The sequence below is a fragment of the Arvicanthis niloticus genome, chromosome 4, assembly GCF_011762505.2.
Source record: "Arvicanthis niloticus isolate mArvNil1 chromosome 4, mArvNil1.pat.X, whole genome shotgun sequence".
Lineage (NCBI taxonomy): Eukaryota > Metazoa > Chordata > Mammalia > Rodentia > Muridae > Arvicanthis > Arvicanthis niloticus.
In genome coordinates, this window is record NC_047661.1 from 34959357 (window position 1) to 34984326 (window position 24970).

Consider the following 24970-nt stretch of genomic DNA (forward strand, 5'->3'; position numbering starts at 1 on the left):
ATTGCTTGAACGCGCTTCTCCCTCTACGGCCGGTCCCTCCCTCTTCCTCCCCACCTGGGATTCACCTGTCCCCGCCCGGCGGGGATCACTGACTCTTGAAAGGATGAAACGGTGTAGAAGCGAAGGGGACTCTGTCACCTCTGTCTAGTCACTTGCACACTTGATTCTGCAGCCCCTCGGCCTCTTTTGGGGAGTGGGAAGAGAAACATTTAATTCTTAGTTTGAGAGCAAAACCCCGTCACCCTTCTCCGGAGGTGGGACTCATTTCTAGGGGGCGGTCCGGTAGGAAGTTTGAGTACAGACTTTCCCCCCCCCCTTGCCCTGTGAAGTTTTTAAATCAGTAGTGCAAAAACTTAGCAGGAGATAATAGAAGAACCTTCTAAGATGGATCTTGTTGACACTATCTCAGACTCATTCCCCATGCTTCAGATGTTTGTAGTTTGCACAAAAAAATGCATGTAGTAATACTTGTAGGGGTATTTCTTGGATTGAACCTATTAACATTGTAAACTATGCCCTGCAGTATTGGCGCTGCAATTAATACATTGTAGCACTTCCTGTTGTTAGTGTGAGGGTAGCTTCTTTTAGACAAACTTTTTTGTGTGTGTGTATGAAAGAATTAACTTTATTCGACACACTTGACTTGAATTTTGGAGCATGTGTGTGTATTAGCCTTTTCGATTGCAGTTATAATTTATTTGCTTGACAAAGAAATAAGGACTTTTTTTTTTTTTAAAGCTATTTATGGGCTGGAGAGATGGCTTCAGTGGTTAAAAGCAGTCACTGGCTGTTCTTTTACAGATCCTGAGTTCAGTTCCCAGCAACTACCTGGTGGTTCACAACCATCTATAATGGAATCTGATGCCCTCTTCTGGTGTGCAAGACATTCAGGAAATAGAGCACTCATATACTTATATACATAAAATACATAAATAAATCCTAAATAGTCATTTGTATTGAGGTGATTGATTTTACAGAAATACCCATGTTATCTTATAGAGTAACCGATTTGTGCTGAAAAACTTACTAGACATCACTTCCCATACCACTTATGGCGTTTTGTTTTCAGACCTTTAGAAGTCTAAGTGGATTTGTAGCATAATTTTTTGTTTTCATTATTCTGATACAGCTCTCTCTTTCTGTAGTCAGGCTGGACTGGAACTCTTGGCAGTTTTTCTGCCTCAGCGTCCCAAGTGCTGGGATTACAGATGGGAACTACCACACACTTCTTATGACATAGGTCTAGAATGATTTATTTTTTATTTATGTGTGGGGAGGTTAGAGAGCAACTTCCAGGAATTGGTTCTCTCCTTTCATCATGTGGGGGTTCCTGAGATTAAACTCAGGTCATCAGATTTGGCAGCAAAAGCCAGGCTTAGTATTGTCTGCCTTTAATCTCAACATTTTGGAGGTGGAAGCAGGTGATATTTGTGAGTTCGAGGCCAGCTGGCTGTAATAGGGAGATCCAGGAAAGTCAGCTATATAGTGAGACCCTGTCTTGAAATAAACAAAAACAAAATAGGAACAGATTTGGCAGGAAGTGTTTTTACTCACTAAGCATCTCACCAGCCAAAGAACAGTTGCTGTTAGAATTTCTGTGCTGGAGATCTCACCAGGGCTTTAGCATGTGAAGCAGGTCATCCATCTGAGTTATAGCCAGTTGGGTTATAGCCAGTTATTTTAAGACTAAGTGATGTGTAGGTAGAACTATATAGCATAGTTTTCTTTCAGCAGTTACCCACCCCACTCCCTTGTGCCCCCTTTTCCCTCTTATTCTCCCTTATAATGCTGGAGGTTGAACCCTGTGCTAAATATAAGTAGAGATATGCTCCCAACTCTGTTTATACTGACTGGGGGGTGGGGAGGAAGCCCTGAAAAATCAAGAATACCAAAAGTATACTTATCTGAAACAAAAGAAAGCTGTAGACTTTCACCTTTAGAAATAAAGACATTGCCTTGTATAGTTGTAATATCATTAACAGTTTTTTTTCTTAATATTCAAAATTTCCAGCTGTGTTTTTTTGTTTTGTTTTGTTTTTTTCGAGACAGGGTTTCTCTGTGTAGCTCTGGTTGTCCTGGAACTCACTCTGTAGACCAGGCTGGCCTCGAACTCAGAAATCCTCCTGCCTCTGCCTCCCAAGTGCTGGGATTAAGTTTATAAATTTATAATAAAACAGTGGTGGCACACTCCTTTAATCCAGATGTCTGAGTTCGAGGCCAGCCTGGTCTACAGAGTGAGTTCCAGGACAGCCAGGGCTATACAGAGAAACCCTGTCTCGAAAAACAAAAACAAAACAAAACAAGAACCCCAGATATTCTTTGTATGCTTTACCTACTTTTCCAAATTAGTATCATACAAGTCTTATAGTTGGTTGTAACATTGTTAGTGTTTACCAGTTTTACTCATATTTCCCAGGTTTTACTTGTAGTTGTGTGTTTAGTTCTCTGTGGTACTATTACTCAGGTAGGGTCTGTCCCTACAGTCAAGATCTAAGACAGTTCTATGTAAACTCAAAGGAGCCCTGGGCTGCCCTTTTAGAACTACATCCACTGTGTCCTTCTCATCCTTTCTACTCTCACCTTCTAGTAACCATGACTAATGTGTCTCCTAGTTATGTAATTTAAAAAGAATAGTTACTAAAGAGAATCATAAAGTATATAACATACAGATTGACATTTCTTCTGTGCAGAAGAATTCCCTTGTGGCTCACCCAAGATTTCACTTGTATCAGTAGTCTGTTCTATTTTATTGCAAAGTAATATTCACATTATAGACTTAGTAGGGTTTGTTTAACCATTTATAGAATAACAATTTTTGGTCGTGATGGGATAAAAACCTTTAATTTCATTGCTAAAATCACAGTACAAAAGGATTTATTATTTTAAAGCATTTTATCAACCGTGCATGCGTGTGTTTGTGAATGTTGCAGATGCCTTCCTGCCAAGGCATACATGTATAGGTTAGAGAACAGTTTCAGGAATTGGTTGTCTTTCTACCTTGTGGGTCTCAGATTAAATTCAGGTCTTCAGAGGGCAAGCACCTTAATTCACTGAGCCAATTTGTCAGCCCACTAAAGGATTTATTGTGATACGACATAAACAAGAAAAATATATAAATCACTAAATGGAAGAAAAGCAGATACATTGTTTTTATTGTTGACTGACATTAAGAATGAAGAAAACTTTACTAAGCAAAGTAATAGTTTTGTTTCAAAATTGTGTCTGTTACAGTTTTTATAGTGTTAGCTCTCTTGATTTTTCTTTTCTTTTTTCTTTTTTGAGAAGGGGTACGGGGGTACGGGTAGGGAGTCTTTGTCTCTCACGTAGTTTTGATTGTCCTGCAGCCCACTGTATAGACCAGAGTGGATGAAAATTGTTTGCCACCACTTGATTTTTAAGCTTTTCCTCACCTTTTTTTCTGGTCTGGTAAAAGAAAAGTTGGGCATACTCCAGTGCTAAAACCAAGTGTTGGTAGGTCAGGGACAGCAGTACTCCTTTTGTTGTCCTTTCTTAGTGAACTTACTTACAGAGGATCAGTTTGTACTTCCCAGGAACGTTTAGCCTTAGTTTCAGAATGATGAAATGTTTCTAAGTGTTTTGTCTGGATATATGTTTGTGTACCACATATTTGCAGTGGGTCTCCTGTGACTAGGGTTACAGACCAACCTGTGAGTGCAGGGACTCGAACCCAGGTCCCCTTGGAAGAGCAGCAAGTGCTCTTAACCACTGAGTCATTTCTCCAGCCCTGTGGCTCAGTATGGAAACCTGGTATAAGTATCACTTTGCAAAATTTTGTAATTTCTACAGTGCATTTGCCTGGCTTAGTTTAGTTTGATACCTACAATAACATTTGTTTCATATCTGTCCCTCCTTTCCTCCACAGGGTTGTGTTTTCTGACTAAGCATTGTAATAAATTGATAAAAATATCTGCAAAAATATTTCTTGTCTCTAGTCTATTTAGGGAAAAAGAAGGTAAATTTTTTAAAAAAGAAGGTAAATTTGATGCTATAAATACATGTATATTGTATTGTGTGAGATTTGCTTGATTGCTTACTAGTCTTTCCTTTTAAACTTTCACATTGTTTTAATATAGTTAGAAGATTAAGTCATTAGGAAACTGTGGCTTCAGCATACCTTTGGTGCTATTTGTCCATCCAGATAGTTTGAGAGTTGCCCAGAGTTTTACCCCCCACTCCTACCCCCCTCACAGTTTTTTGAGACATGGTTTCTCTGTGTAGCCCCTGGCTGTCCTGGAACTCTTTCTGTGGTCTGACTTTGAATTCAGAGATCTGCTTGCCTCTGTCTCAGGGGCAAACTGGGATGGAAAGTGTGGGCCACCACCCAGCTTTACCTCACTTTCTTGTGATCTAGGTTTAGGGTAGGAAAGATGTTCTTGAAAGGTGTGGGCAAAACTCATGCCTTTCAGATTTTATAGCTCACTTGGGAAAGTGGGCCGTCCTTAGTGCCTGCAGTCAGATATCAGCATGCTGGTTGTTATCTTGCTGCATCCGTCTCTTTCACTCTTTATCTACTAATGTGAGTTAGGAGAAAATAAAACCCAAGGTGGGAGGACTTAACTACTGTTATTAATTGATGCTTTGAATTTTAGTCTTAGTAGTTTGATGAATTTAGGACAAAATATTTCTTTCTTAGAAAAAGATTAGAATGGTAACAGCTTGGTGTAGTTTGTGATTTCTTTAACAGCTTCCATTTCTGAGGTTGTGCTTTGGATCATTTATAGAGTAGCCTCAGTTTTCTGAGTACTAGATTGTGGGTACGGGCCACCATGCCTTTCTCTTACAGGATACTTTTTGTGAGTTCTTTCTTAATCTCAAAACCTTGCAAGGCAGACCTTTTTTTTTTTTTTTTTTTTTTTTATTACTTATTTATTTTATGTGTGTTGGTGTTTTGCCTGTATGTATGTCTGTATGAAGGGTTCATATCCTGGAGTTATATAGACAGCTGTGAGCCACCGTGTAGGTGCTGGGAATAGAACCTGGCTCTCTCCTGGAAGAGAAACCAGTGCTCTTAACCACTGACCCATCTCTCTGGCCCCAATAGACAGACTTTTAATTTAATTTTTTTTTTTTTTTTTTAATTTTGTGCATGCATGCACACACACATGCTGCAGTGGTGTGGTGGTGATGAGAGCCAGTTTGTGGTAGTTGGTTCTTTGCTTCTACCACGTGGGTACTGGGGATAAAACTCAGTTCATCAGGCTGGGCAGCAGACATCTTTACCTACCGAGCTATCCTGCTGGTGTCATGCAGATATTTTTATTAAGTAAACAGACTGAGGTTACAGTACGGTTCGCAGCTAGAGCTAGGAGTGAGGACCCAGACTTTACTTTTTCAGGGCAATTAAATTATACTTACCTAGTATTTACTATTGGGGGGAGAGATGTGAGGGAAGAGAGAGAAAAAGAAAAAAAGTGTCTTTATAATTAATGATAATTAGTTTTAGTGACAGGTGGAATTCATATTAGGAATTATTAACAAGTAGATTTCCATATACATAGGAAAGGTTCTCTGCCGTTTTTATCTTACATCCCCCCAGGCTGGAGATCAGACATACATGCCAGTCTTAGCTACTTATTTAAGTTTTAGTGTGACATTCCAGTTTTGTAGCTGAGTATAGTTACTTTGAAAGTGGTTTCTTTCTTTTTGAAACTAGTTTTAATACACTTCTGCCTGTACTACATGCATGTAAACAAGGGCTGTTTAAAATTTTTCCACTTGTGACCTCCTTTTGCCTGGGAAAATTTTATACAACTCTGTATGGAAGACATAAAATAGATATTCAGATCAGATACTAACTGATCATAAAGACATTTATTTCATTACAAAACTTATTGAATTAGCATATATTAGTTATGCAAGGTAATGAGTTTCATTAAAATAATTTAAGAAATTTAGCTAAAATTTGTTTTACATTTATTTATTTTGTGTGTTTGGGGTACATATCACAGCCCTCATATGGAGCCAGAGGACATCATTCAGGGAAGGAAGATGAAACCCTTTTCTCCCCAGGTTGCTTCTCGTCATGGTATTTTATCACAGCAGTAGAAACCCTTTCTAAGACAGCTCTGAAGTTTCTGTTGCAAAGACTTCCTACAGTAATGCACTCTAACCTGGAAGTGTGAGCTAAATAAACCCTTTCTCCAAAGTTGCAGCTGTCTTATTTTATTACAGCAATAGGAAATGAAATTAGACATACACCAGTGAGTTGTATGGGCTTACTTAGTTTTACATGAAGAATTCAGTCTCGACTGAATATTTGTTGCAGAATCTCGATTACTGTTAGTGTTTTTCATAGTTGTCCTAAGCGCAAACCAAAAATCATCAAATGATTTTTACAAAAGGTAAAACTCAAGCCAGCAACTCAATAGTTTTACAGATCAACATTTCTAAAAGTATAATCTAAAGTATAGTAATTTATAATTTGATACAATATGCTCAGAAATACAGTCTTTGTTTTCAAGTTATGAGCAGAAAACTGTATGTACTGTAAAAATGCCTGTGAGTCGTAGTGTGTAACTGGTCTTGAATCTTAGATCGAGTGCTCCAGTTATTGCAGTTAGTGCAGTGTTAGTTGGTATTATGCGGCTTGATGGTGCATTCAGCACAATGGGCACACGTTATGTGTTTGGGACCAAGGTTGCTGCAGTGAGCTGTAGAAGTGATGTAAGTGAACTTGGCCAGAAATACCTTGGATTACATGTTTGATTATGAATTACTTTTTGCTTCTTACACATTCAGAAACATTTTTTATTCTATTTGTGTTAATGTTTTGCTAGCATGCATGTATATGCACCAAGTGTGTGCCTGTTCGATTCCCTGGAACTGGGATTATTGATGGTTGTTAGCCACCTTATAGGTTCTGAGAATTTAACCCAGGCAGGTCTTTTGTAAGAGCTACAAGTAAGTGCTCTTAACTGCTGAGCTATCTATCTCTCCAGCCCCAAGACATTTTATTGTTCCTACATTTTAAATTATTTTCCAACTCTCAAGGGTCAGTTATAGCTAATGATACTTAAGTTAGTGTCTTAAAGGGTTGGGACCAGTTTAAGATGGAGTGGGTTAGGCTAGTGAGATGATTTAGTAGTAGGTAAAGGTGCCAGATTTGATGATCAGAGTTTGATTCCCAGAGCACACATGGTGAAAGGAGAGAATAGACTCCAATAACTTGTCCTTTGACTCTCACATGTGTGCTGTGGTTGTGTGCAACACACACAAAATAAATACATGTAAAAAAATGTAAAAAAAAAAACCCTTGTGGATTAAGCTATAAAAAATAGAAATAAAAGTGTATCTACTGTAAGGTCACCTTCTATACATTAACTTTAGGCTGAGAGTGTAGCTTAGTGATAAAGTGCTGGGCTAGTGATTCTTTTCTCCTTAAGACTATATATACTGGCTTGACCCAGGCCTAATGGAACACTAGGAAAACAGGATGGATGATTATAAAATCTAGGACAGCTGAGCTATCTAGTGAGACCCTGTCTACAGAGTAAGAAAAAAAGAGTACAACAGAGTTCTGGGGAGGAAAGAGAGGAGATGGTCATTGAGTCAAGGGACAGTTGGAGAAATAACTTCCAGTGTTCTGTAGAACAGTAATTCAGCTCTGGTTGGCAACAGTTAATTATCTAGCAAATATCTAGCAACACATCTAGCAGAGGGGATTTTTGAATGTTTCCAACACATAGCTATTTGAATTGATGGATGTACTACTAGGTAACCTGATTTGGACATTTTATGTTGTATATGTATTGCAGTATCTCTCTTTTCTGTAAATATGTGAAATCAGTATCTGGGCCTGGTAGTGCGGGCTTATAACCTTAGCCACATTCTAGCACTAGCAAAGCTGAGGCAGGAGGCTAGCAAGTTGAAGGACTGCTTGCTACAGAGTGAATTCAGTAACATAATGAGACCTGTCTCAAGGAGTAAAACAAAAATTGGACAGGCTCTTAGTCTAGCACACAGGAGGCAGAGGCAGGTATATCTCTGAATTGGAGGCCAGCCTTGTCTACATAGTGGGCTCCAGGCCAGCCAAGCCTAGGTATTGAGAACTTGTTTCCACAAAGTCATCACTACCAACAAAAACAAACAAAAGAAACAGAATACTAAATGCAGTTTTGGTATAATGTAAATCATATTCTAATATAAAAATTCATTTTTAAAAGTATAAAAAATTGAGTGAGAATAAAAAATTTTGTCATTATTTGTTTTAAAATTTTTGCTCTAAATTTTTTTTTGGAATGAGATGTGGTATGAAAGAACAAATTTGTTATATTTTCACTTAAATTGACAAAGTGTACATATATTTTAAAATGCTATATTGTTTGAATGAATTTTTAAAAAGTGATCTTTTTTTCATCAGTTAAGAGCACTCGCAGGGGACCTGGATTCAGCTCCCAGCATCTACATGGTAGCTCATGAGCATCCTTAATTGGTATCTTTTGATCTCCAGGGGTACCAGACACTCAATGAAGTGTACATAAATACATACATGTTTTGTATGAGGCAAAGCACTCATACACAGGAAATAAAATAAAAATTTAAAGCAGTTAAAGACAAGACAGGTTAACACATAGAAACATTTGGTTGATTATATGAGGAGGATAGAAAATTAAAAAATAACAGCTACAAGTTCTTTTTTTGTTTTGTTTTGTTTTGTTTTGTTTTTTTGTTGTTGTTGTTGTTTTTATTTTCTGGTTTTTCGAGACAGTTTCTCTGTGTAGCCCTGGCTGTCCTGGAACTCACTCTGTAGACCATGCTCTGCCTCTGCCTCCCAAGTACTGGGATTAAAGGCATGTGCCACCACTGCCAGGTTTTGTTTTGTTTTTTGTTTGTTTGTTTCTGTTTTCTTTTTCTATCTTTCTTTTTTTCTCAGATAGGTTTCTCTGTGTAGCTCTGGTTGTCCTGGAACTCCTCTTGCCCCTGCCTTAGTGCTGGCTAAAGGTGTATACCACCTTAATAGATATGCTGTATTCTTAAAAAGGAGACAAAAGCTTTATAGGAACTAAACTTAACATTTCATTCTGTAGGCATTGCAAAGCCATATAGTCTAGGGTCATTTGTGGGGCTCACATAGATGCAGTATTTGATAATAGAACTGCTATCCCAGCCATTGTGAAACACTGAGTAGAGTTTTCCAGAGAGGAGCAGGACTGGAAGGACTGGAGTGCTACTGATAGGTGAACTCACTGGATGGGTTATTCTTTTTAGTGTGCTATCTTACTGCCTTGACTATTTCCACTTCTGAGAATGATAGAGGATTGTTTCAAATACGTATTTTTGCATTGTGTTTTAGTTGTTTGGACATAAAGATTCCATGAGAGAGCATATGCAAAGAATTGTGTATTAGGAAATTTCTCTTCCAGGAAACTGCACCTAACATTTCTTTTTGGGCCTGTGTTTAGGTGGAGTCTTCTAAATGTTTATGTTACCATTCATAACAGTAGCAAAATTACAGTTATGAAGTAGCAATGAAAATAATTTTATGGTTGGGGTACTAAAGGGTTGCAGCATTAGGAAGGTTGAACTGATTTAAAGGGTAAGACCTCTTATATGTTTATAAAGGTCTACAAGTGATTTTTATACACCTAGAGTGGGGCTACTATAATATAACCATGAATATAAATATGCAAATATGGTAGGGTGGAGTTTTTGTTTTCAGTTTTTTTAATTTTGGGGCTTTTTGAGATGCTGTACCCTATATAGCCCTGGCTGTCTTGGAACTTGCTGTAGACCAGGCTGGCCTCAAACTCACAGAAATATGGCCTGCTTCTGCTTCCCAAATACTGGGATTAAAGGTATCCACCACCTGGCTCAGACAGTCTCATGTTGATGAGAGAAAACTATTAGTAAAGTTTGTTCTTCAAATAATGTCATTTTGTAGTTCTGCTGTTGGTAAGTGCCAGAGGATTTGAGAATGATAGTTCTCAATGTGCATAGTAGAATGTGGAAGGAACTTTATTCAGTGGTTGTGATCTTGGCTTTTAGGGATTTCTCTGGAATAGCAAGTGTACACTTAGATATCTAAACTCTAAGCATGCTTTGCTTGTCATATAAACTTGTATTAAAATTGAGACTTTAAAAAGGCGGGGAAAAGTTCAAGCCATAGTGACACTCATGGCATTCTGGGAAGCAGAGGAAGAATAGAGTTGCAGGTCATCACCCTGGGATAGCTCAAAGTCATTCTAAGATACTTTGTAAGATCCTGTCTCAAAACCCAATGCTTAGGGATGTAACTCAGTGTTAGAGAATTTATTTCACATTTCCATTGTTAGTCTCCTGTACCACTTCCCCATCCTCTGCCAAAACAGAAACAAAACACCAAACCAGAAGCACAAAACCTAGTTTAATTTGTTGTGTATAGTTGCTTTTTCCTTCTTGTTAAGATACGAATTATATTGCTTATTTCTTTTACAATAATTTCTTAACTTTAAGGTCTCATGTAGACCAGTTTGGCCCCAACCTCACAGAAAATCTGCCTGCCTCTGCCTTTTGAGTGCTGTGATTAAAGGCATGTGTCATCATGCCCAGCCCCTTTCAACCATATTTCCTTCTATTTTTTTCTTTTAAATTTATTTGTTCACTTTACATTCCAATCTCAGCTACCCTCCTCCTCCCAGTACACCTTCCTGCAGATCCTCTCCCAATTCCTCTCTCCTTCTCTGAGAAGGGTGAAGCCTCTGGATATAACAACCCCCCCCCACCCCCCAAAAACACATATGTCAAGTCACTGCAGGACTAGGTGTATCCTCTCCAGCTGAGGCCATATAAGCTGGCTAGTTAGGGGAATGGGAACCACAAGCAGGTTCAGGGACAGCCCCTGCTCCAGTTGTTGGGGGTTGAGGGGCAGGGATCCACCTGAAAAACAAGCTGCACATCTACCTATGTGCAGGAGGCCTAGGTCTAGCACCTGCTCACTCTTTGTCCAACCCTATTTTAAAGTACTGCAACCAAAATTGTGCAGAAATAAATGATGCAGCTGGTGTTTATTTTAAATTTTGATATTATTATTAATTTTTTTTTTTTTTTTTTGAGACAAAGTGTAGCCCTGGCTGTCCTGGAACTCACTTTGTAGACCAGGCTGGCCTTGATCCAGAGATTGACCTGCTTTTGCCTCCCAAGTGCTGGGGTTAAAGATGTGTACCACCATTGCCTAGGTTTTTTTTTTTTTTTTTTTTTTTAATTTTATGTATATGAGTGTTTTACCCGAATATATATGTGTGTGTATTATGTGCATGCTTAGTGCTCATAGAAACCAGAAGAGGGCATTGGATTCCCTAGATCTGGAGCTACAGTTTGTTATAAGCTATCATGTAGATGCTGAGAATTGAAAAACTTGGTCTTTTGCAAGAGAAGCCAGTGGTCTTCGCTTCTCTTAGTTTGGTTTTTGAGACAATCTTCTGTAGCTCATGCTGGTCTGGAACTCACCATTTATTTAGCTCAGGTTGGCATCAGATTTGCAGCAGTCCTATTTCATCTTTCCGAGTGCTGCAGTTACGGGTGTATGCCATCATGTCTAAGGACACCGCCAAACCCTCATATCCTATACTGTGATTATCTTTTGTTAGTAATTTGGGATATCTATTAAATTTTCCAAGGAAACTGTAAGAGTGTTTTTGTTTTGATTTTTGAGGTTTTATCTTGTTTAGATAAAGGGGTAATGAAAGCTTGCTTTCATAAAGAGAGCTAGGAGTAGGGGAGCATACTATTAGGATGAATTTTCTACTTCTAGACATGCTGCTGTACCAAGCAAATAAATAGCATCTTTTATTTTCTTCTCTGTGATAATAGGGTCTACGTAAAATGATACTTTGAGAATCAGTGTTTCCCTGTCTTGAAAAAACAAAAAAACAAAAAAACAAAACAAAACAAAAAAACGAGAATCAGTGTTTAAGGACTGGATCAAATGAGTTTTTGCAAACTAATATTTGTTGAAAATCTGTTTTGAGCCAGAATGATAGTTTTTTTTTTTAATTTGTTTTTCTTTTTATATGTTGATGGATCTATACCTTTTAATATTATTCCTTTAAAATATTGTAATGGGGTTGGAGAAATGGTGTTGTGGCTGCTCTTTCAGAGGACATGGGTTGTAATTTCCAGTACCCACATGGCAGCTCATAACTGTCTGTAACTCCTGATCCAGGGAATTTGACATACACAGACATAAATGCAGGGGAAACACACACACACACACACACACACACACACACACACACACACATTACAAATAAATTATTAAAAAGTCATAAGATAGGTAGTACTTAAAATTATATTGTTAAAAGTATCTTTCTGATTGCTTTGTATATAAAGAATTCTATCTGTATAAGGGCATACAAATTCCTAAAAAACACTGCATTGTGCAAAGGTTGTAATAAAAACTAAATGTATAGCATATGGGGCCAATGGGCCTAGGCTGAGCACAGCATCACAAAGATAAGCAAGGTGGTATATGTGTATAATCTCAGTGATCCACTCTGGAAGTTTAGATTAACCTGGGCCACATAGAAAGACCCTATCTCAAAAATCAAGTCCCCAACAAAACAGCAAAGTGAGACTTAATAAAAAGGAAAGCATGTCTGGCTAGAGAGATAGAGATAGTTTGGTGGTTAAGATGCTTATTGCTCTGTCAGGAGATCTGAATTCACACCCAGGCACTCACTACAGGTAGCTAACAAACTACCTGTAACTCTAAGGAACCATATAACAATCATACAAGACTACACACATGAAAATAAAATCTTTTAAAAAGTTAGCACATTTTTATATATGTAAAATAATTAACAGATACATAAATACTATAATGTAAATGGTGCATTCATTCTTTCATTCTTTGGAGGCAGGGTTTCCCTGTGTAACCTTGACTGTTTTGGAACTCACTCTATAGACCAGACTGGATTTGAACTCAGGTCTGCCTGCCTCTGACTTCTGAGTCCTGGCATTAAAGGTGTGCACTACCAATGCTTGGCTGTTTTTTAATTTTTTAAAATTACATTTATCTATTTAGTGAGTGCATATGTCCATCTGTGTGGGTTTACATAATAACTTTTGGGAGTAAGTTTTTTCCTTCCATCATACTGGTCCAACTTAGGCTGTCAGGCATGACCGTGGGTATAAACCACCTGTCCAACCATCTGACTGACTGAAGATTTATTTTCAAATTTTAATAAAGGTAGATCTGAGTCTTCTTCCCAGGGAGTGGGTAGTCTGGATCTCTGCTAAATCCACGAGTGTTAATGAAGATTTGTTTCCTGCGTGTTTGGTGCCTGAGTACCTGTAGTTGTTAGGCTTGTGCTGCTCTGTAGCTGTTCTGGCTTCAGCCTGGTGTGGGCCTTCCCCAATTTAATCTTTTATGAAAGATTCCCGTGGACATTTCTAAAGCTTGTATCTGTCAACTTCTCTGTGATCCTTTCTGGAAAGATTCTAGCTGTTTCAGCACTTTCTTATTCTATAGCTGCTCAGATTGTGAAACTACTAAACTGTTTCTCCATGTCTAATCTGCAGTCTGAAAAATGCTTCAGGCAGAAGCAGAGATTTACCTCATTTCTGAGACAACAGTCCTGGGCTGCTTTTGTCTAACAGCTGCTAACAGATATTTTCATATTTGCTGTATTCTTTTATACTTGGCATGTGTTTGAGTTGATGGCAGTTATTCCTACATATTTCAAAGCAGATGTCTTTTAGAGTATATGAGTGCCAGAGATGAGATTTTATTATCTATTAGAATAGTTCATTCTATTTTATTACCTTATTTTGTTCCATTTTTTTCTATAGCATAGTATTAATATTTAAAATTTTAATCAGATGAGATCTATAATGTAATTTTTAATTTTGAACTAACATAGAAAACAGGATAAATAGAACATATAACATTCATTTCATACTAAGGAAATCCTTATTCCCAATTTTGAAGTTGCAAGAATTCCTGAAACAAAGTGGTTTCTGGGTAAGGAATTGTAAACTCATTTTTAAAATTTAATTTAGTGATTTGTTGTGGAAAACTAAGTATATCAGGTTACTTTTTCTTTTTTTTTTTTCCTTTTTTCCTTTTTTTCTTTCTTTCTTTCTTTCTTTCTTTCTTTTTTTTTTTTTTTTTTTGAGACAGGGTTTCTCTGTGTAGCCTTGGTTGTCCTGAAACTCACTCTGTAGACCAGGCTGGCCTCGAACTCAGAAATCCACCTGCCTCTGCCTCCAAGTGCTGGGACTAAAGGCGTGCGCCACCACTGCCTGGCAGCAGGTTACTTTTTCAATTTGTAAAATATATGATAAGGCGCTCAAGAGATGGTTCAGCAGTTAAGTTCAGATGGTTCTGCTGTTCTTCCAGAAGACCCAGGTTTGAGTCTCAGCACTCACATGGTAGCTTATAACCATTTTAAAATCCAGTTCTAGAGAAATCCATCATCCTCTTCTGGCCTCTGTGGGCACCAGGCATACAAGTGACTGTATAGAGGTATACTTTTGTAGTGACCCCCCCCCCCCCCAGCACACCACACCCAATTGTCCCCAGAGACAGCTTAGAGGCAGGACAGTCTAACTGAGCAGCTGCTGCATGGAAGATGACGCAGTTACCAGACTCAGCAAAGACAACATAGATTGTAACGCTACTTCATTCTTTTTTTCCTTCTTTAAAAAAGTTCTTTGATAATTTCGTATATTAATACAGTGTATTTATATTGTATCCAAGCCCCCAACTCCTCCATCCCCTTCCTAACTACTTCCTGTGGCTATCAGTCTTTTTTATAACTGGCTGAGTCCACTTACTGTTGATCCTGTGCACAGCAACATAGTCTATCATGAGCCTCCCAGTGGTGTTCAGCTGCTGTTCCTCAATTAGATCGTTTGGCTTGATAAATCTCTTCATCTCCATGCTGTAGTGTTGGCTGGCTTGACCTTGGACAATGTGTGCCAGACATCCTTTATTTAATATTTAGCTTCAGTTTAATGGACTGGCTTTGTCTTGCCCAAAACACAGATTATTCTGGAACTGGGAATAAAAGTCTCCCTGCTGAGCACTGAGATCAGTTAAGGTTGTTTGGTTATACTTCCTTTACTTTCCCCTTCTCCCCCTTCCTTCCTCTTCCCTTCCTTCCTTTCCCTCCCATCCCCTTTTTGACTTGTTTGTTTAAGGTTTTTGTTTTGTTCGGTGTTTTTTAGACAAGGCCTCACTATATATCCCTTGGCTGGAATGGACTTCACTATGTGTAATTCATGCTATGCATACTGGCTCAAACTCACAGAAACCCAGCTGCTTCTGCCTCCCAAGTACTAGAGCTATTTGTTTCCATTTTATTTTATTTTATTTTATTTTATTTTATTTTATTTTTTAATTAATTGTGTGTGTATAGTGTGAGTGAGGTGCCTGTGGAAGCCAGATATTGGCTCTCCTTGGGACTGTATTTACAGGTGCTTGTGGGCCACCCAGTATAGATGTTGGGAGCCTAACTCAAGTTCTATGCAAGATCAGTATGAGCTCTTAACCACGGAACCATTTCCCCAGCCTTTCTCTTTTTATTCTTTCTGTAGCTGGAGCTTCCCTATCATCTCCTTTCCTCCTTACTATCTCTGCGTTTTTTTTTTTTTTTTTTTTTTTTTTTTTTTTTTTTTTTTTTTTTTTTTTTTTTAGATTAAAAAAATGTTATATATGTGTTTTACCTGCACATATGTTTGCACCACGTGTGTCTAGTGCTTGCTAGGGTCAGAAGAGGGTGTTGAATCCCTTGGAACAGGAATTAGAGATGGTTATGAGCCATTGTGTGGGTGCTGGAAATTGAACTTCTGCAAGAACAAGTATTTTTTAACCACTGAGCCATATCTTTAGTCTCACCTTTTCTCTTTCTAATATTCCTATTTTGTTTGTCTCTCTTCCTCCTTTCCTTCCTCCTCTTCTTTTTTTAAATTTGGAGACAGGGTTTCTCCCTGTAGCCCTAGTTGTCCTGTAACTCACTCTGTAGACCAGGCTGGCCTCAACTCACAGAGGTCTACTTGCCTCTGCCTCCTGAAAGCTAGGATTAAAGGTGTGTACCACCACCACTAGGCTGGTATTTTATTTTTAATCTGTTGCTCTAATATTAATCATCAATCTTAATCTGCTTGTATCTTTCTTCATTTTTACCTTTAGTTAATGAGTACCTTAGTGTACACTATCCTGTCTTTTGCTTGTAACCTCCTTTCCAAATTATTGGATTTGAAGGGATAAACTTTTATTTTTACTGTATTTTCATAGTAAACTGCCTTTTGTTTATGGTTGTGTCAGAAAATAGTATTGTATTCTCAGAATGACGCTAGAGATCAAGCCTAGTGCATTGACTGAGCTGAGGGCTTAGTTGTGAGCTACACCTCCAGTCTAGTAGGAAGAAACTGTGCCTTACTGTAAACCTTTTGAATATAGCAAATACTTGGACTGAAACAACAATGTAATTAAGTAAAAAATTCAGCTAACCTCAAATCTGACTTCAGAGACATATGAAACATGGAAATTGGAGAGCACCAGTCTTCACAGTTGCTAATTTTATAATAGTATACTCGATGAGAATAAGATGGAATCCTAAATGATTCAAAAGAACAATGATAAGATTAATCAGTGAAGTCAGAGAATACAGGAATACATTTCTGAAGGAGCTCAGAGAACAGAAACAGAGAGATGAATAAAATAACACCAACATAATATGAAAGGGAAATTTAACAGAGGAATACTGAAAATATTGGAAGTTTGGAAGTGAAAAAGTAAATTGAGTAAAAAAAATGTGGAAAGCCTCACTAATAGAGTAAGTGGGTTAAGAATATGAGGGCTTGAGGGTGTGGTGCACACCTTTAATCCCAGTACTTGGGTTGGGAGGCAGAGGTAGGGAGCAGATCTCTGAGTTTGAGGCCAACCTCATCTCCGTAGTGACTTACAGAATAGCCAGGCCACACCGAGAAACCCTGTCTCCAAAAAACAAAGCAAAGCAAAAGAATTTGAGGACTTGAAGACAAGGTAGATGGATCAGAACAGTTAGACAATGGCATAGATAGACTAGAGCACAAAAAGAATGTAGACATGTGGGATACTGTCTGTGCTCCATGGGCACAGAGGAGAGAAGTGCAAGCTAAAGGCTTGGAATAAGATCACAGTAGGAAACTTCTAAAACCCAGGGGAAGAGATGGACATCTAGGTAGGAGACACCCAAACAGAAAAGACCTGAAAAGAGCCTCCTTACAGTAAAATGTAAGCATTCTGAACACACTAAGCATACAGAACAAGAAAAAAGGTGAAAACTGCAAAAGACAGGCTTCAAGGCATATATAAAGACAAATCCATCAGAGTAACAGAAACTCTGAAAATCTAGAGGACACAAACAAGTATATCTCAAAAGTCTGAAAGATAATAACCACTTAGCTAGATTAGTATATCCAACAGAGTCTTCCTTCCATGATTGAAGGACAAAGTGACACTTTGCATAACTGAAACAAACAAAGGGAATTTATGACCACTTTTAGTGGCACCTCAGAAAATATTTAAAGGAATCCTAAACATTGAAGAGAAAGATAAACATATCCTGGAGAACACAAGAATAATAAATAAAGTACAGCTAAAAACCATTAAGCAGATGAAGATTAGGAAAATACCAAATACTACAACAGTAACCCACTGGTAGGTATAAGTACATACTCTGAATGCTAACGGTCTCAATTTTCTTATCATCACATGGTTACAAGACAGAACCCATCTATTTGTTCCAAAAAGAAACCTCGCTGGGGAGGAGGAACTCACTGGGGAGTGTGAAAAGATGGAAAAAGATGTTTGAAGAAATAGAACTAGAAAACAAGCAGATTTCATTCTTCATTTCTGACAGTATATACTTGAAATCAAAATCTTTCCCTTGTGATTTGTTTTCCCCTCTTCTGCACCTTTCCTAACTACATTTTTCTCTCCTCCAGGCCCCCTCTGTGATATGCAATGGTCCGGCCTGTCCCCAACTTTTTTCCTCCCCTTCTCTTTCTGCCCCCATGCCAGTATGCTGTGGTGTATGTAGGCTCCTTTTTTTTTCTTGTCGTTTTGCATGTACTTACTTGGTCTATTACACTTAAAGACTGCCTTGGTTAGAAAAGTGTAATTTTAAACCATAATTCCTGTTTCCTTTTCATCTTTTTATTTGTTTGTTTGGTTTTTTTAAGGAAGGATCTCACTATGCAGACCATGTTCACCCCAAACTCACAGACCTACCTGCTTCTGCCTACTAAGTGCTGGGATTAAGACACAGGTGTGCATCACCACACCTGGTCTGTATTTTCTAAATTATATTTTCACTTTTCCTATTACTCCGTTACTAGGTTTTTGATTTTTCAAATCTGTACCTTATACCTTGTTCTACTTTAAATTTTTGTTGCTGAAGATAGAACCTAGAACTTTGGTTGTTAGGCAAGTGCTCTGCCACCACTCGACTACATCCTCACCCTTATTTGGTAACCATTTAGTGGGACTTATTAAAGTCTGAAAGTAACATTGCTTAGTAGCAAAAAATTTAGTAGTGTACTTGGGATGTTTCTGCATTTATTGGTAAACTGACATACTTTCTTGTTTTGACAGAGATGTTATGAACATAAACAGTATAGAAATGGATTGAAGTTCTGTAAACAAATCCTTTCCAATCCCAAATTTGCAGAGCATGGAGGTAAGAACGAACACTATACATCTAAGCACAAGGCTTTCATGGAGCTGCATCTGGCTTCTCTTAGTTTACTCTGCTATTATTTTCCAGAGTGAACCTTTAAAATCTGTGGGGAGATAAAATTTCATAATGAATTTTTAGTTGAATACCAAGAAAATGATAGCATATTCAATTTAAGTTTTAGTTTCTTTTTTTCTATATTAGCTCTTCTGGAAAGGCAGAAGAACTCACTCAGATCTGATGATTGTTTAAGTTAAAGTGTTAATAAGAAAATTTCACTTTAGAACTTTGTGCTGGAAGAACTTTATTCTTTACCATAAGCTTGCCCAGAAAGTGACCATTTAGTCTCCCTTATTTTTATTGTATCTTAATTAGCTCATCACAACTGAGCCGTGTTTACGATGTTTGTGTTCATAACAGCCAGATGCATAGCTTCTGTCTAAATAAGATGGGTGATTAGATATTTGTAGAACAGTTGGTGAGTATGTGACTAAACTTGTACAGAAATAAGAGGAAAATAGCTTTTTGTGGGTCTGATTTGTACAGATTGGGAAATGACTCACGGTGGTGAACTGACATGTATTGAGGAGGGAGGATTACAGTTCCCTAGCAAGTTTTCACCATTCCCTTACTGCATGTGGTGTGTGTTTGGCCACCCTTGAGAGTTTACATACGCTGCAGTTTGTGAGTGGAAGCAGTGATGCTAAAAATACCTACGTTGATCTCCTTTTTGAAAACCTGTTTTCAGTTGATATCTGAGTAGTAGGTTCTGTTTTGTAACGTATGCATACTGTAATGGAACTTCTAATTTAATCATAGTAGTTTCATTAGCAGAAAATGTCATATCTTATTTATGATGTGAATTTAGAGTAGGTTTTCCTCTCTTCCTTTCTGAAATTTACCCCTTCCTTGTATTTTAACATGACTGAAATGAGGTTGAATAGAAGTATCACAAGTTTACTGAAGATAGTTTTAGACATATAACACCTGAAGACTTTATTTTATTTGTTTATAAGTACAGAGTTCATGCCAGTTTCTAACCTATGGTCCTTCTACCTTTTAAGTGCAAGGGCTATCCGTGTGTGCATCTCAGTCCATATACATCTTTATTCTTTATTTCTGGAGTTCTAAAAATTGATCTTAAAAATTAGGCAAATACAATAAAAATTAGGCAACTAAATCACAATGAGTCTATTTTAACTCTCATAGGAATATGCATTATGAAGTTAGAAAATTTTCTTTTCTGAAAAGTTACTACTTCACACAACATTCTTTTAAACTGGTGATTAGAAATGGTGAGATTTTGACATCTTTAACTGTGTTCTTTATAGTAATCCTAAAGACTCAATAATAAATTTCTGAAAACTAGAAATGTAGGGGATATATAAATAGCAGGGGGTAAAGTACTTGCTAAAGCAAATGTGAGGATCTTAGTTTGAATTCTTCTAAGCCACAGGAAAAGCCAGACAAGGTAGTATGTACACCTGTAATCCTAACACACTTATGGGGAGATGGGACGCAGAGACAAGAGAATCTCCAGAAACTAGTAGCCTAGCTGTCTTGGCATGCATAGCTGTAAATAACAGTGAGGCTTTGCCTTAAGTAAAGTGGAAAGCAAGGACAGAAATCCAAGGTTGTCTTCTGACCCCAACATATGTGCTGGTACATGTAAGTGCCCACCAACACATACAGACATATAGGACACACACACGCACACACGCACACACACAGAGAGAGAAAGAGAGAGAGAGAATATCAGAACTGTAGATAATTTATGTGAATCTTAATAATGAATTGATTTAGTCTTCATATAACTTAGGTTCATAGACACAGAGTCTGTTTTCAAAATAGTGTTTTGTATTTTAAAAGAATAGATATACAGTCATCTCGTGAATTTGACTAATTATGTCAATAGATTGATTATTACTAAGTAGTCTGGCTAGGCAGATATTTGCGCTTTATTTATTTATTTAGAGACAGATTTTTACTATGTTGCCTTGGCTAACCTGGAACTTTTCTAAGTAGGTCATGCAGGCCTCAAACTCACAAGAGGTCTGTCTGCTTCTGCCTTCCATATACTGGAATTAAAGTTAAATGCCACCATGCCTGGTTAGGCTTTTATCTTTTATTTATTCATTAAGGAAAAAAAATTTAAGAGTGTCTCAGAAAATAGGATCTAGAGGTTTTTGCTTACTTGTCTTGTCAGGTTTTGAAAATATTTGAATTCTGTACATACCTAGAAACATCTTGTTAAACTTGAAATGTTTGTACTGTTTGTTTTTGAGATTATAGTTATTTCTTATTGATTACTTTCTTCTACCTTCTTTTTTACTTTGTTATTGAACTATAGAAACCCTGGCTATGAAAGGATTAACGTTGAACTGTTTGGGAAAAAAGGAAGAAGCTTATGAATTGGTTCGCAGAGGCTTGAGAAATGACTTAAAGAGTCATGTGTGTATCCTTTTGAAATGTATTTAAACGTTGAGTGGGCTGTTTTGATATAAGAAAATAAACTGAGTCGTGAAATGTAAATCCCTGTTACTGCGAGGAAATTTTTTTTTCTTAAACTGAAAATAGGGAACTTTTTTTAAAATATGCCCACTGCATTTTAACAATCTGTGTTAGATAAATTTTATCTATGATGTTGGTCTTCCTTTGGGAGGGAGTGTTGCTGTGGCCTGAATACTCATATCCCTTTAAATTCATACATTGAAGCCTCGTAACAGAGTTGTGTTAGCAAATAGGGTTGTTTGAGAAGTGACTAGGGAATGGGGATAGAGCCTTCAGGAAGCTGTACAAAAACCCTCAGGGAACTTGTTAGCCCCTTTGTCATGTGAAGATACAGATAGGATGTGCCATCTATGAAGGAGAGAGCATGACTCACTAGATGATACATACAGAAGTAGTATGAACAGCAAACTTCTCTGAGACAGGTACATGGTGATTTCATTCACTGTGGTGATAACTTTAGAGAGATATATTACGAGGACTGTTAAAGAGCTCTATGTTATATTGAGTAAGAGCATAGGCTGTGAAGCAGAAGTTCAGTATGTTCACTTAGATCTGAAGCTCTCCTCAGCCTTTCTATTACCCAAGTTTCCTTATTTGTGAAATGGGGATTTCCACACTATACTAGTTGTAGTGACTTAATGTTGAAATACATAACATAACGTAATTTGTATTTTGTTCAAGGATTGACAAGGGTTGGATTTGAGTAGAAGTTTATGAGGGAAAAGAAAAAAAATGTACTTTGGTATTTTTCAGTCTCTATCAAAAATAATCCCTGTTTTGTAGGCTAGTAACATTTAAGAGCTGAGTCATTTAATACATTTTCAAGTGTTTAGTGATCTCTTAGGACAGTACAGGTGAAGGAAATCAATAATCTGTTGAAGGAAAATACTAGATACTTATATAGAACATTTTGAGTGTATATAAAACATGGCTTGTTCAAACACGTACCACTAATCTTGAAAACTACAAGAGTGCAAAAAAGAGTGATCAGAGTACTAGAAAGGTAAGCCAGAGAGAGCTCAGCAGTGCAGTTGGAGGTGCCCTTCCATATGGGTGATACAACATTCTGCTCTGAATTTACTACCCACAGTAGATAGAACAAGGTTTGTTGTTGTTGCTGCTGCTGTTTTTTTGTTTTTAAGATTTATTATTATGTATGTGTGAGTCTTTTGCCTACATATCTTTATATATACCACATGCCTGCCCCGTGCCATTGGAGGCCAGAAGAGGATATCAGATCCTTTGGAACTGGAGTTAGCAATGGTATGACCCATCTCTGTAGGTGCTGGGAACCAAACCCAGGCCCTCTATGAATAAGCTCTGAATGCCTGGGCTGCCTTTCCAGTTGTGACAAACTTTTAAAGAAAGTTAAACTCCTTGAAGATGATAGGCTGTTTAGGAAGGAGTATTAAAGACTCTTTACTTTTTGTGGGTTTTAAAAGAGTAATAGGATAGACTAGGAAAGCAAAAGGGTAGTAGGGCTGAGTGGTTGCAGTGGCACTGCAGTAAAACGGCCTTCTTCCTTTATGCTATTCTTAGGACTCTATTCAGGTTTTTTTTTTCCTCTAGTAGAGTTTAAGATCTCTAAATGTTGGAAAGAAAACTCCAATTATTGAGAATTTGTAACAATTACTTGTTTTGATTTTATATGTGACTGACTTTTGGGAACTTTGTGCCACGTAGAAACATTGTCTTTTTTTTTTCCTTAATACTTTATTTACTTTTATTTCATGTACATTGATGTTTGCTTGCATGTGTTTCTATGTTAGGTCTTTGGAGCCTGATTACAGACAGTTGTAAGCTGCCATGTAGTTGCTGGAAATTGAACTGTGGTCCTCTGGAAGAGTAACGAGTGCTCTTAACCACTGAGCCATCTCTCCAGCCACCAACCACTTTCATGAATACTATTTCAGTTCATTACCATTAATTTCCTTTATCGTGTAGATATTCTTATTTACATTTTGTAAATGAGAAGCAAAATAAGACTAATTTGCTTGAGGTTACAGTGTTAAAATAGCAGGTTAGCCCTGATTATCTATGATTTCAAAAGCTCTCCTCTTTTCTGTTTGTTTAATTCTCATTTATCTGTGTATTCTTCCTCAGTGTCCCTATTTACATTAAGAAATTTACAAATGATGTTAGCTTTCCAAGTTTTTTGGGAGATTGTTTGGTAAATATGTATGTAAAACCTGTATCTCTGTGTTGCATCCCTGGCTGACCTTAAACTCTCAGAAGTCTGTCTGTCTGTCTCTGCTTTCTAAGTATTGGGATTGACTAAAGGCATGTGCTACCACATCTGGCTGAGAATAGTATTTCTTGATATACAGGTTATATCCTTAACTAAATTGCTTTAGGTTGGCATGTTTATGGCCTTCTTCAGAGGTCAGACAAGAAGTATGATGAAGCCATTAAGTGCTACAGAAATGCACTGAAATGGGATAAAGACAATCTTCAGATTTTAAGAGATCTTTCCTTACTTCAGATTCAAATGCGAGATCTTGAGGGCTATAGGGTAAGTAAAAGATATTTTTTATTTTTATCATAAGAAAAAAATCTTGTTACTCAGAACTTTGAATATATTCTGAAAAAAAAATTCTTTTCTTTTTTTTTGACTGCCCCCTGCTCCCTTAGTGACTACATCTGTGATTGGAACAGATCTTAAAAACAGATCATTTTGTTGAGGAATAGAGTTGGAGTAATATGTAGAACTGTTACAGAAATATTATTAAAGTTTTAGTTTAAAAATCGCTTTATTAAAAATTAATACTCTAGTCTTTTGTCGTTTTTATTAAAGCAAGTTTTTAAATTTTGTTTTTGATTCTTTATATTCATTGATGTTTTATATATATAGTTCAGTAGTGTCCATTTAACCCATAAATCAGTCTGGGGTTTATTATTTCCTCTATAATCTATTTCTTCATGGTAATGTCTGCCACACTGTTTTCTTTAAATACCTTATTAAATGTTTGCGCTGTACTTACTAAAGAATTTTATTTGTTGCCTTTGTGGGAGAAATCAGGAAATAGGGGTATCTGGCATCAAGCTTTAAAAAAAAAAAAAAACAACCCATAAGATTAGCACTGGAGGCTTCAAAGTATTTCTTTGTCTCTATACAGCTATATAGTATTTGATGTTGAAATTTTTCTAAAATAGTTAGCTGCATTGTATTACATTGTGAATGACTGAAGCAAAGTAATGTGATCTTCTGTTTTCTTAGGGCCCTGAGGATTGAACCCAGGGCCTCCTGTTCTAGTCAATAGATAGGGTATTCGATAGTCAATAGGGGTATTCGATTTGTGAAGCTAAGATAAGTCTTTTTTTCCCCACACTGTGAAGGAAACAAGATACCAGTTGCTTCAGCTTCGACCTGCACAGAGAGCATCATGGATTGGTTATGCTATTGCGTACCATTTATTAGAAGACTATGAAATGGCAGCAAAAATTTTAGAAGAGTTTAGGAAAACACAGCAGGTAATAACAAGACAGTTTATTGTGTCTGATTCTAACTGAAAGAAAGAAGTTTATATACATACCTGAAAATCTCTGTGGTTAATATCTGTGGGCTTGCTTTTTGTTCTTAAATGATTGCGGACAGGCTCTTGTACATACTTCATATGATCCTAAGAATTACTCCAGTTGTTATTACTGACAATGTTATCATGGATTATCAAGATTAGATTAATTCTAAGTTGTAGATAGTATAAATTGTCTTAATTTCTTTTCTTTTAAACAGTTTTTTCAAATTCCATTGTTTGGTTTTGAATCATACTTATCATGTATTAATCACTTCTTTGGGG

The 24970-nt window shown here is 37.2% G+C and overlaps 1 protein-coding gene across 1 annotated transcript in view; it reads left to right on the forward strand.

The window, feature by feature from the left end:
• The window catches only part of Naa15 (N-alpha-acetyltransferase 15, NatA auxiliary subunit), a 66190-nt gene that overhangs the window by 851 nt on the left and 40369 nt on the right, over positions 1-24970 (forward strand). The window contains exons 2-5 of the mRNA XM_034499872.2: positions 18581-18665; positions 21013-21117; positions 23528-23685; positions 24510-24644. Of these exons, the coding sequence (XP_034355763.1) occupies positions 18581-18665; positions 21013-21117; positions 23528-23685; positions 24510-24644 (483 nt within the window). The remainder of the gene's footprint in view (positions 1-18580; positions 18666-21012; positions 21118-23527; positions 23686-24509; positions 24645-24970) is intronic.